Raw genomic sequence first — 13,767 nt, forward strand, 5'->3', positions numbered from 1 at the left:
CACCTCTCTTTTCCTTTTCATTTCTCTCCCTTCACATTTCCTTTAGTGAGTAAAGCCGGGCACGCGATGATTTGGGACAGTGAGTGCATAAACATTATCAGTGATGCACCGGTGTATCGGTTAACAATCCCCGTCGTCAATTGTCTGGAGACGTTTAATGTCCTGTTACATAAACTGACAACTTAACTTATCCTGCTTATGAAAGATATTGTTTACAGTTATTCTGGTCACATACATTTTTTTTAATCACGTGCACTAACCATCGCAATATTTGTAAGTGTATTTTCCTGACACAGATGTATGCCGCAATATTACAAATGTATGGAGGGCTGAAACAATCCATCAACAGTCGATCAAAAGAAAATTACAACTTTGTTTTTACATAAACTATGAATCCTTTAAGCCCTTCTTGTTGTATACAATATATGATATGTATTGGCTGCATGTGTAAGTCAACAAAATGAAATTAGTATCATCCAACAAAGCACTTATGTTCTCATATTCTTAAGTATTTCAGTGAAATCAAAAAATAATATACAGTAAGAGACCAGCCTCATGCTCTACTATATTCCTAGGGGATGTCACATGTTTGCATATGCTTATATACATTCCCACAGCTATATGAATCACAGGCACAGCCAAAGCCAGCCACTGTCGGTGAGGTTATAGTAAGGTTACTGGTACACTAGGATAGACTGTACAAAGAGGATTATGGCTGCAGTCCAGATGAAGGTCTGGGGGGGGGGGGCTTACGTATGACGCATCACCACTGATGATGCCTGGAAACATTCCCCCTGCAAATCAATGGCCTGGATCCAAGCCCATTCAATCACTACCATTACCACACTAACCTTTGAACTGGAGGAGAGGAAGCTGCCGAATGTTATGAAAATGTCAAACTGAGCACATCCTTGTACCTGTAGATCCAGCAAGAACTGGATCTGCACTCAATTTTGAATTAACTTATGTAAAGTACAGGTAACACTTTTTTTTTCGTATCAAAAGGCCTTACCCTTGTTCTTTTTCTGCCTTAGATAACCGCAGACAACAGCAGCATCAGCAGCCGTGCTATAACATATGCCATAAGCGTGTGCAGTGCAGCATGCTCCGTTTTGTGCGTCAGTATTTTTAGCATCCACATACTCATTATGTCAGCACGCCGCGGCAGAGGGCCCGAGCTGCTCCGAGTGAAGCGAAAGAAGGACAGGGAGGAAGACAAGCTGTGGTCCTGCCTCAGCTCCGACAGCTGCCGAGGCATGTTCACCACTCACTCGTATCGTCGCCGGCGAAGAACGCATCTTGCTCTTCGCTACTCCAATCAAGTTTATCTTTTGTGGGAGATGGAAGAGGAATACGACTCCTTTCGCTGCCGTAGCTGCGCACAAGCCACCTCCTGAGGTGCTGCGTAAACAAAGTCGAGAGGATGGGATTCATGTTTCAAAGACCAGAGTCATGAATCACTGTTGTTGAGCTATCCTCATCGCTACCCTTTCAACTTAAAACTAATGAAACAACATGAAAGCGCCTTTCTTCGAGCTCAAAGTGCTCAAAGACTGAAAGATGATACTGGGCTTGGCGGTGACCATCAAGGTCAAAAAGCATCCAGTGACAGGTCATTAGGCAGTAGACAAATAGGTAGGAGGATACGTGATCCAAAAAGAGATTTCCATTATTGATCCATTAACAGAACACAGATTAGTCTACCGGTAAAATACATCTTACTGGACAGTGATGCTATTTTCCGATGCCCTTGGGAATAAAAAAAGAAACCAATACAATCTAAATGTTTTTAACTTGACCAACAAAACCATTTTTAGTCTTTCACAATAAATACCAGTAGATGTGGGCAATTTCTAACTGGCATCCAGGACTCCATTTCCAAGGCAGCGTCTGTATATTTTATCTGAGGCCTGCTCTCGACACAAATTGCTTGTTAGCAAGAATAGCCAGGGGCCTCACAGGGCATGAGAACCCTCCACTGAGAAAGGCACTACAGGATCACAGTTGTGCGCATACCTATCATACATACAAACAATACATATCCTCTGCTTCATCTCTTTGGCCGTACAGAACCGACAGCCCTAGGTGTCCGTTCGCGATCATCGGCAAAGACCATGTGCTTTTACTCCCAGCACAAAAGGCTGCCACGCTGGGGGGGGGGGGGGGGGGGGGGGGGTTCCTTCGCATTTCCCCTCTCGCCCCCACACAAAGGGGGATCCATTTCAACCACTTTTAGCAGCAGCGCCACTTTCCGCTTTTAGTTCTTCCGACTCCCTCCCCTGAGGGCATGACTGGTGGACTGGAGGGGAAAAAAAGCCACCAGGTGGATGCTTGGAGAGAGAGATTAGGCCTGTGGCAAATGGGGGGCACTCGAGCCGATCCCAGCGTGACTGGATGTTGTCTGTTTTTGGTAGTGCCCTGTAGGCAGACAGGAAACCGATACCAGAGCTGGGAATGACCCCGATGTCTGGTTTTGTGATGTGTTGCTTTGTGTTATCTGAGAGCTGGTGCAGCTTCTACGTTCTCATGAAAGGAAAAGAGTAATATTAAGGGAACATATGCTTGTTCCCTTCTCCTGCCTAGAGTTAGATGAGAAGAATGACACCACAAGCCATAGCTATCAAACGATTAGCACAGCCTCGCATAAGGAAAAGCTTGGGAAGTTAAGTGGAAGTTGGCCTGGGCCTATTCACTTTTTATGAAGTTTTCTATTTTTGTTTGTTCGGATTGAGTTATGATCTTGTTTTGATCGTAACTCGATCCGAACAAGAGGTGGACTGAGTTATGATTGAGCCAGGCAAGCTGTTTCCAGTCTTTATGCTAAGCTAATCTAACCATCTGCTTGCTCCTGCTATATATTTAGCATACAGACGTGAGAGGGGTATCAATTCTCTCATCTAACTCCCCTTTAACAGCAGGGAAACACATTCAATGTCAATCTCTTTGCAGTTCTGGTGATTTTGTAGGCTGGGTTTTTCTTTCCCCGCCTTTAAAATAATAAAAAATGAAGGAATCCCCAATGCAACTCGTAGCAAAGGCGCACAAACAAAGCAAATAAACCCAACAACTGAACGCACTGCGATGCCAACATTTGGTGTTGCTGGGAGAATGCTGAAAAGGCCCCATTCAATCAACGATAAGAGGCAAGAAGCGGGAAGACACTTGGTCTTCTTCCTTCAGACAAACAAAACTTCAAGTGATCCATCGGCTCAGATGTTTGGTGGCGGGGGGGGCTTATTGATTCTAGACAAGTGCTTAACAAAGAAATCTGTTTCTGTCTCCGCATGGTTTGAAGGCTTTCCTCTTAACTGGATAAACATTCCAAATAGGAACAGTCCCCGCTGAGAGACTGGGTTGAAGAGAGGAGTCGTAAGAAGTGAACTGGGTCGCAGTTGGAGGTTTAGTCAACCTGATGAATTAAACAGACTCTGTGAGGCAGCAGCACTCTACAATGCCCACACAATTAATTTGGGAATTCATACGAATCATTTAGCGGGGGAGAGCCAGTCAGTTTCGAAGTAATTATGTATTGGAGCTTTGTCGCGGAGATTGGAGTAAATCCCATTTCAAATTTGTAACCCTGCCGCATAAATCTAAATGAAGAGAAACCATTTCAAGGGGATGCAGAATACTTTACCATCCTATAGCTTCTTCGTCTATAGAATAAAGCTATTTCAATCGTCTGAGCAGTCTTGCATTCCCCAAAAAAATCAATTGCAATTGGCCTGAACACTTCAGTCTCTTCAAATTGAATGAAAAACTGGAGGCGTGACGAAAGCGAGCAAGCGAGCAACAGTGGGCTGCGATGAAAAGCCCCTTTGAAAGTCAACCTGACATTAAACTGGCCTTCCTGTGCGCGGGCAGAGAGAGAGAGAGAGGAAGTAAGGGGACCGACAGAGGAGAAGTGTGGAGGACGGGCGGCGAGCCAGAACCGCGTATGCAGCAGGTTGACATGCAGGGGAGTGCCAGGCCCTCATCTCGACGGCACAGCGAGAGCAGGAAACAGATCGCTTGCCCGCTCCAACCACGAACCTCAAAGACAGCGAATGCAGAATCCGTACATACACTGATTCAACCGTACACAGTGAGCAGGTTATGGGGGGGGGGGGGGGCAAACAGCAGCCAAGGTCAGAGAGACCGATGCCCAGAAATCAGCCAGGCATCAGCGGAACCTCCCAGTGTGATCTTCATAAAGACAGAGAGATTGAGATGGAGACAGGAAAAACAGTTCAATCTCACACAAGACAGCGAGGGATATAAACCGATCAATGTCACTGTTCAGCCCTTGAGTCAACTGTCAATATACACCACTAATGTGACATACCTGCGCTGTGTGTGTGTGTGTGTGTGTGTGTGTGTGTGTGTGTGTGTGTGTGTGTGTGTGTGTGTGTGTGCGCGCAATCCCAGTATTTGAGAGGGGTTTCCATTGTCGTTTCTGAACTGATCTTCACTAAAACCAGCTCACCTGATACATTTTGCATCCATTTACAGAAAACGTGTTTGGCGGTATGTGACAAGGAGCAGAGTAACCAGTCTACTGTGGCTACAACTCTACTCCAAAGCCCCTTTAGTCCTTTATCATCCTCAGACTTGCAGTCCACTGGGGCTGCTGCAAGCACACACCCCCTAAAAATACAACACAAGTGTATATTAGATGCACACAGAAGAGCATTGCCACAGATATGCATGTACGCTTGAATGAATAAACACATAAGAGGCAAACACACATAGTAACTGTGGATAACTGGGGCAGGTTGAGTTTTGGATTCAGGAGGAGGGGAGAGTAAAAAAAAAAGAAAGAGACATGTGGAAGATAGATAAAGGTCGAACAGACTGCAGCGCAGATAGAAAGAAGTGGGCTAGTAGAAATAAGGAATGGGGAGAGAAAAAGCCAGACAGAAAAGGAAGGAATGAGTGATAGATGAAGAAAAAAAAGAGGCAGAAAGCTAGGTAAGGGTCATCGCAGTGTGACCTGCTGTCTCTGGAAACAGTTCACTCCAAGGGAATGAGCGGGAGGGTGGAAAGGGAGCGGAAAGAGGGAAACAAACGGTGGCAACATTGAACCCAAGGAAAACCAATTCAGTGCAACGGAAACACAAAGACGTTTCCATTTAATTGACACACTGCGAAACAAAAATAGAAGGAGAGAGGGAACAGATGAGGCCAGGTCGTGTGGACAACACCCAGTGAAGGTCAAGCAATGGTACCCACCAGCTTTCTGTCTGAAGGCCTTCCTCTCTCTTCCTCTGTTTACATCTCTCTGGCTGACATTAATCCTGATCCTGAAAATCTCCCTGCTGATAAACTCCTGACAGTGTCCTCGGTGACATGCTTTTACGAGGAACTTAGCAGAGCTATATACTTTTTCAAGGGTATAATTTTTATTGGAAGTATCCTGGTACTTTAGGCCATGTCCACTAATGCATCTTTAGTCTTCTGTCGGGTCCGTCCATCCACACTAAGCTTAGTATATCCTACTAAAATCTGATGTTTTGGATGCAGTTTTAAAAACACTTTAGAGTTGTAGTGTGGAGCATCAGATCTTTAAAGCTCATGTGTAACGGTTATACTTTTTGTCATATACCAAAACAAGCCAAAACAAAGCAACAGTACACTTGGCCAAACCAATACACCAGGAAACTGACAAGTTAGAAAGGGAAGCGGTAAAATATGACCTGACAAAACATTTGAATACTTTTGAAACTCTAAACTACGAACACAATTAGTTGATACTCTCCAGTGCAGACCAACCAAAAAATTGTGCCAGGCTGGTACATCGTCCAACTCCTCGCAGATACATATGTCAGCTGATGATGAAGTAAGAAATATTAGCAGTACAGATATGCAGAAGATGTCTCTATATCTTATATAGGAGATAGTTTAGCAACAATGACACAATGACATAGTTTGTACAAGAGAGATCAAGTGAAAAGTTTGGTTTTCAGTTGAAAAATGTCCTGCTCAGTACAAAGTTTGTTTCTGTTGTTTTGGCATTTCTGAGTGGCTATGTACAGTATCCAAATGTGTCAAGTTTGGAGTTAAAAACGTTAAAAAAACAGCGCAAGACGAAGAGAAAAAGATGAGATGACCGGAGAGAAAAACCAAACCTGCCCCAGTACAGGCGGGAAATAGATTAAACTGCATGAGCAAAACAAAGAACTGAACCAAAATGATCTGTACCAGTCTCCTCCGGTTGCACATCGCCCACTGTGACTGTGTGAATCACAGTGTTAGAGGCTAATTCTACGTTCAAGAGTGAACAGGGTGATTGAGGACAGATACATCCGCGACCATTAGCCCTTCGCTTTCTTAAATTATGCATATGTCCTTTAAGCAAGGCTTGACACTTAATTAGCCATCAATAATCCATTAATGGGTTTAAGATTAAACCTGAACAGACCATAACCGTTCCCTTTTATTAGCACGTTAATAATGAATTGAGCACACTGGTTTTGGTAACTCTGACTAAAGTGAAGTTTATGGGGAAAATAAAAAGGCTCGGGGGTCAGAACGATGCACTGGGTCATCCACACAAACGCTCGCACAAATCAATGTACACTTCCTTTATGGTCAATACACGCGAGCCTGGATTACAGCCACGGGACATGGATAACTGATGCTGGACCTGCGCAAGCGATCATTTTTTCTGGTGTAAATGAGGACCCCCACCCCAAAAAAAAGGAAACAAGCGCCTTGACGCATAAACAGATCCTCTCACCCGCCCATCACAGTTATTGTCACCGACAAACACCCTTCATTTATGAAAATGGCATGTCAGTCATTTTTCGCCCCCACCCCCCCATGGCCCACGCAAATGAAAAAAAAACACACACGTGCACACGCTGCACCCGCCTCCACTACAGGAGCGCTACTGATCAGTTAAGCTGCTGAATTCCTGATGGGACATATCCCATTAACCTCTCTCACGCAGGGATCACGGAATTGATATCGAGGAAGGGGAAACCACAACCATACTACAACACACCAGGCCCACTACACAAAAGCACAGAGTAGTGCATAACTGTAAAGCCAGCAGGGGGGGAAAGGTTTTTATTTCTCCAAAAGCCACAAATTTCTTTCAGTTCTTTTCGAAAACAAAGAAAATCTCACAACCTAAAACCAGAAGATAATTTTGTTTGCCAGGTTCTTTGTGTGAGCGGGCCTTGACGTCATCACATGTGGTGAGTCTGACAACGAACTCCTCTGACTGAAATGAACAAGTCACTTTATAGAACAAGTAATTAAACTACCGGATTAATCAATACTGAAAAATAATTATTAGTTTCAACCCTAAAACCAACAGTGCACAAACGAGCCCCGGAGAAGGGTATTAGTGATCGCCAGGGAGACAAGCATATGACGCTAATAATTTCTGTCAACCATATGTGAAATAATGGCCATTACAATTGCCAGACGCACTCTGGTAAACTGGAAATCACTGGGCCATGTCCGAGTAGAAGAATCGTCTCCCTACAGCGAGCAACATAGACGCCGAGTGGAAAAAGCAGGACAGCTCCCTGCAGCTGCCACATTATACGTGGATGTGGAGAGACAATTACAGCATATTGGTTTGTTTGTGTCACCAACTCCAATAGGATCACATGGGTGTCCCTGTGGTGTTTGTGTTTGTGTGTGTGTGTAGGGAAGAAAAAAGCTCAAAAAGGAGGCAAATCAATTTTTGATTTCACCAGATGCATAGCTGAGGTCGCACAATCGTCTCCATCTCCCATGTCTTGTGTTGCTGAGTCCAAACTAACAGACAGTGTTTGCGTGTTTTCGGGGGGTGTTTTCTTTCCTAATTGAGGGGCTCCATATTAAATGGAGCATGATTTAATTGAAAAACACAAACGTCTTGGACCGTGTGTTTGTGCTACAATCGCAATTATTGTCGGAGGGGAATCAGCCGTGAACAAAACACACACTGAGCCCCGTCATATGCCACGTGTCCACAGAGATTTATTTAACCCAGAGATGATGCATTCACCAGGGGAACAGTGTGTGTGTGTGTGTGTGTGTGTGTGTGTGTGTGTGTGTGTGTGTGTGTGTGTGTGTGTGTGTGGCAGTGGGTTTGGTGATTAACTCTGCTGGCTTTCTCTGTTTTTATTATTGTTATTATTTTACTGCATCTGTCCATTTCGCGAGGGGAGCGTCGCAGTCTCCTTCCCTGCTGAACGATTGCACCGGATTTGTGTGTGTGTGTGTGTGTATGTGTTTGTGTGTGTGTGTGTGTGTGTGTGTGTGTGTGTGTGTACACAGAGGAGAAGGGTAGCTATCGCTGCAGATGGAGACAAGGCGGCCGGCGAGAGGCAATTACAAGCTGGTATGGCTTCAACTCGCCACGCCCCCACCCCCCACTTTCTCCCATACATCGGGGCTCGCTGCTTTCGGGAATCATGGGTATAATGGAGGAATGGGCCTCAGGGCGCACCAAAACAACCTGCTAATCCCCTATGGGGGTGGAGGGGGGAGGGAGGGGATTGAATCTGGGATGACAGGGCAGGGTGGATGCCCCCGACAATGAGTGCACCCCTGACACGCGCCAGCACCACTCCCGCCCCCTTCCCCCTACACCCACCTCTTTCGCTCTTCATCAACCTGAGCGACATCCCCCCAAGGGAGGAACCAGCAATGTCAACCATGGGAGAGCAGCGAAGCCCCAGGCCCGACATCGGCCCCGGGCCATTCAATCAGGCCGCAGCTCCCTTCTGTTTTCCATCTAATAGAGCCAGTTGCTTCTTTTTCTTTCCACGGCGGTCGAAGAACTGAACAGGGTTACACACTGAAATCAAGCTTCTCCAATCAACCTTTTGGCGGCGGGACTGGAGCTGCACGCAACACGGATCAAAACCAGCTCGTTAAAATGGTTTAATTATGTTTTCTAAATTATGATGAGCAATGACACGCTTGACCGGCCGTACCAAACGGCCTTAATGAGGAGAAAGGCCTCACTCACTGTCCGTCTGCAGCATCAACTTGACATTCACTGTCTTCAAACATGACACACGATGCAGCCTCAAGTATTTTCCGCAGTCAGTGGCTGAGTCAAAGCGTGTTTGTCTCCGGTCACATCTGGGACAGATTACCCATCATCCACTTGAGGAAAAGCATCATCCTAGATGTCAATTCCGCATCGTCTAACTTTTGCGCGATGGTGACACAACAGATACTCCCTGTTGGCTCCATCTAATGTCTCTACATCCCAAGCTCAGCAAAGTCCATTAAGGAATCAGATATTAACATCATCTCGTCAATCTCCCACCCTTCTTGCTTCAGGATGCAAACCAGCAATCACTACCGCTACTCGTTCACCGAGAGCCCATTCATATTTCATCAATGGCGGAGGCCCCCCCGTCCTCCCCGGGCCCTGCATCGCCAGTAAGGCGAATCGACATCAAACGCCGCAACCTTCCAATTACGCAGCGAGACATTCTGATCTCGTCTCGATTTGGCCCCGAGATCAAATGTTCAGGGATCCGAGGAATTCCAAGCCCCTTTTGGTTGGCCTGCCTCCCTGTCAAAAGGGGCTAAAGTGTTCGCTGAAAGCACCTCGAGGAGATCGCATTTAAAATGGCTACGGTGGGGATTTGCTTGTGCTAATATTTAGACGTCATCGCAATTCTACACCGAGGATATTCACGGAGAGGCCAACTGGTCTGCGTAGAGAAACTACTAATTCTGTTGAGGTGTGAAGTTACCCGATGCCATTTCAAGTAGTGTTCAGCCACAAGAGCTGTTCCTCCTGCTGGCATGAATAATTTAGGGTGAGATTAAATCTGGGGATCAATGCTCATTAACTGGCGTGAGGTTGTTTCAACACAAGGATTAACATTTGGTCATCCCTTTCCCCTGCGAAACAAGGGAACAACTAGGTGACAAGTTGATGGCATGTGTAACAACATTGCAACAACCATGCTAAACGTGAAAATTTTAACTGAATTCATCAGATCATTTGACAAATATTAAATTGTTCAAATAAGGGTTTTCTGGGAATCTTTTGTGCTGAGAATCAAGGCATCGGTGTAAGTCAGTATGAGGCTTTGATAATGGTCAAAAAGCGTTGTAAACACTGGGCCCTTTCATCTTTCCGGCATATGAACTGTAGTGAGGCCCCGTCCGACAAGTAACTTTCTGAAACTGAAAATCCGACATTCAGACACATTTCAGGGTGCGACTGGCAATTGGAACGGGTTCTCTCTAGATCACTCTTCCAATTTGTGTGACAGGATGCGTGGTGTTGCTCCCCATATTTTAACAGAATCCCAACCACGACAGGTTGGATTTTCACCTTGTCTTTGAGTGTGACAGTAAAGGAATACCTTTGTCCTCCAGCAGGATCAGGCAAAAGAATCTTACAAGCTACTTATTCTGTAGCCTTATGTTGCCCGCTTAAGCACAAGTCTACTGATCCACAACAGAATGAAGGATATTCATTCAGACACCGATAGATAAACTATAGAGTACAAACAAAACCGCAGATCAAAAGCACGTCAACTCATCTTAACCTTATACACTCCACTGTAATCATAACTGAAAACTAGCCTGTGCCGCCACACACATATTTGGGTGTGTTCTTGTGGATCATGTAACCTGAATTTCACAACAGGAAAACACACTATTTCCTTCCTCAAAAGAAAAAAAGGGGACCAGGCCACAAGGAAGCGCAACGCTGCCAAAACATGTCTTAAAAAATAAATCAGAGCCAATTAAAAGAGTCTTATTGCTGTTGTTGAGGGGGAAAGGGATAAAGAGCCCTAATCCAATTAACAAGGCCCCTTCTTTCGCAGTTTGGGGACAATGGTGAGTATTTAGCCTTCAAAATAAACGTCCTCCTGTTATCCAGCCAAGTGAACTTTGACAGGAGGAAATGGATTTAAGTGGCCCGAAAGGAACGAATCAATCTCTCACTCAATCAAAATATGTAAGCATGTGGGCTGCAGGGAAATCTGCACTGGGTAGGATTAAGAGTAATAGAATATAACTCGCACAGTCACTTGATGTCAGGTCTCGCACTTACACAGACGGGGTAAAAGGAAACAAGTCTCTACCAGGGGGAAAATTTAACAGAGCTGGTCAAGTGACCTGACTGCAGAGTGTGACGGGAGGGGGGGGGGGGGGGGGGAGGCCAAAGGCGAGTTTCTGGTTCGCAGTGCCTCACTGATTTGAGGTCACGGGTGCCAAGGTGGCACCTAGTGCAATTTAAGTACTAGAGGCGGCATTTATGAGAGCCTGCGGAGCCTTATTATGCAACCGCACGGGATACACACACAGGGAAGCAAGAACAGTAAGGGGGGGGGGGGTGTATAATCAAAATGATTTAGCACTCATCGAATACCAGCTTCATCAGTTTTGAGAGATCTTTGCAAGGCCACTTTTTTTTTTCTCTGGCATCCTTGCAAGATCATTACAAAATGATTACTGGCTGGTTTTTCATGGGCCGTGGGATCATGTAGTAGGGACCAGAGCACCACACACACACACACACACACAGAGAGAGAGCAGGCCAAGATCTCTAGGGAATATTATTATGAGATATTAAAGCCGCCTCTCAGCGGCCGCATCTCAATGAGCCCTTCTTCTTTTCCGTGCGTAAAGAAGAAATTCCTACCACACACACCAACACAGAACAAAGTCCGTGTGGGATTTCTCATTCTATTTTCTTTTCTTTCTTTTTTTTCTTCTTCATCCCCTTATTTGGCTGAGGTCACGTTGTTGTCGCTTGTTTGTCTCACTTCACCGATGCAGAGCCTGGAACAATGCACTCAGAGAGGAGACACACAACATATTTCAGAAACGATTTCTCTTTGTGTGTGTGCGTGTGCGTGTGTGTGTGTGTGTGTGTGTGTGTGTGCGTGTCGTCCAGATTTGCCTTTCTTTCTAGGGTTAAGCAGAGGTAGAGAATACACAGGCTGATCGTGGTAAGCAGCTGATCCAACCCCCGTCGCCTCCTCCTTCCCATTCAAACAGACACAACAGCGGCTACACAACACTCCTGGGTCAAAGCAGAGATCGGTCCCCGACAGAAATAGGGCAAAAAAAAAAAAAAAAAAAAAATCTGAAAGAGGCAGTTCATTTGGCAAAACCGTGGGGGGTCACATCGACGACCTAGTGCTCTGCGATGTGGCAGTCGGATGAAATCCAAGCTCTCATCATCACGGACCGATGCTGCCTTACGTAAAACACACACACACACACACACACACACATCACTCAGTGAAACAGTTCGCACTGGCGCAAATCATCTGTCGAGGGAGCCAGTTCACCTCTACACATAAATTAACACATGCCCTGCAACTGGACACACACACACACACACACACACACACACACACACACGACGCGAAGGGGATAAACAACTTACCGACGCCGTATTTCTCGTGTTCAGTAGGTATCCACATGTTTCACGGTGGGCACGGATTTTTTTTTTTCTACGTGAGGGCTCGGAGTGGCAGCGAAATGCAGGCTCTCGGCGCCGGCGAACGCATTCTACTGGCGTGCTGTCCTCCTCCGGTCTGTGGCAGGAGTCATTGTTTGGGTTACAGACGGAGGCAGAGAGGGAGAGGGAGAGGGAGAGAGAGAGAGGGAGAGAGAGAGAGAGAGGGAGCTGCTGCTGCCGCCGCCGCTGCCTCTGCTGCTGCCGGTAGAGGAGGTGGTGGTGGTGCGGACACGTGCTGCCTTCACGTGCAGTGGGAGACGGGACGACCACCGGGACAGCGCACTTGGAAGGCCCTGCACTCTGATGTTTACAATTCATCCACTGTGTCTGTTGTTGCCGTTCATTTATCGTTTCCTGCTCCATTGCTCCAGTACATGAAGCACTCGCAAGGTCCTATCTGTGAAAAAAGATCCCCCTTTAGAACAGTCTAATAAGCTGCATATGATGGGTTCCCCCCCCCCCCCCCCCCCATTCAATAGATTATTCTATGGACTATGTTTCCATTCTGTGAGTGTACCTCACGAGTGGTTTGCCATTTCCTTTACGAACAAGCATTAAGCCTATCACGGATGTTTGTGCAGGTTAAGAAATGACACTTCCAAGTCTTTGGATATTGCTAGTTTGTGTGTGTTAGTGACATGAGGTTGACTTAAAATAAAAACATTTGACAAAGTTCAGCGAGTTGTCACACGTTAAGGCTAAAACGGATACTAGCATAAAAGGCTAGTAGCACTAGGCTTAACCCCTTTTTTTAAAATAGAAAAATGTGAGCTAATAAACCACAGGCCTGGTGAATATCTTGTGGACCAGTCCATACTTATACTGTACTACCTGTTTTAACTAAAGTAGAAATGTAGCCTAGCTTTTAAGTAAACACAATTGATGACAACACCCCCGCGTGTCCACATTAATTAGGCTACTACCAAACAAATGGTTGTCACATTGAATAGTTTATTAAATCTACAGCAGAACTCTTCCTCCTGCCACATAACTATAAAACCAACAGACACATTTTATTACTGCTTGGAGCCCTTGTTCATAAATCCAGTGAGCTCAGCTAGTGAAGTGCCACATTCCCGAGGAGTACGTGAACGCGGCGGCACCGCCGTTCGCAGCGAGAAACCAAAGGTGAAGCATTCTGGGACTTGTAGTTGCACGCAGTGACGTCAATAAAGGCTCCTGTTATGCCGTGGATGTGTAACATCTTCTTATCTTCACATCGACTCTTCTTGTTTACGGACTAGCTGGTGTGAAAGGATTTTGCATGAGACTAAAAAAAATTATCGGTTATTTCGGTGTTCACTCTGGTGAGCAGAAGACATAAGATGATTTTT

The 13,767-nt window shown here is 45.7% G+C and overlaps 1 protein-coding gene across 4 annotated transcripts in view; it reads right to left on the bottom strand.

Annotated features, from left to right (window-relative positions):
* The window catches only part of dock4b (dedicator of cytokinesis 4b), a 100,569-nt gene extending 87,937 nt beyond the window's left edge, over positions 1 to 12,632 (bottom strand). For 2 of the 4 annotated variants that reach the window (XM_047336064.1, XM_047336063.1), the window contains exon 1: positions 12,359 to 12,630. In XM_047336064.1, coding sequence (XP_047192020.1) covers positions 12,359 to 12,395 — 37 coding nt within the window. In that variant the 5' untranslated portion in view covers positions 12,396 to 12,630. Of the gene's footprint in view, positions 1 to 12,358 lie in introns of all 4 variants that reach the window. The other 2 variants (XM_047336065.1, XM_035620091.2) reach the window with 2 other exon arrangements.
* Between the last annotated feature and the right edge of the window lie 1,135 nt (positions 12,633 to 13,767).

The sequence above is a fragment of the Scophthalmus maximus genome, chromosome 12 (assembly GCF_022379125.1).
Source record: "Scophthalmus maximus strain ysfricsl-2021 chromosome 12, ASM2237912v1, whole genome shotgun sequence".
Lineage (NCBI taxonomy): Eukaryota > Metazoa > Chordata > Actinopteri > Pleuronectiformes > Scophthalmidae > Scophthalmus > Scophthalmus maximus.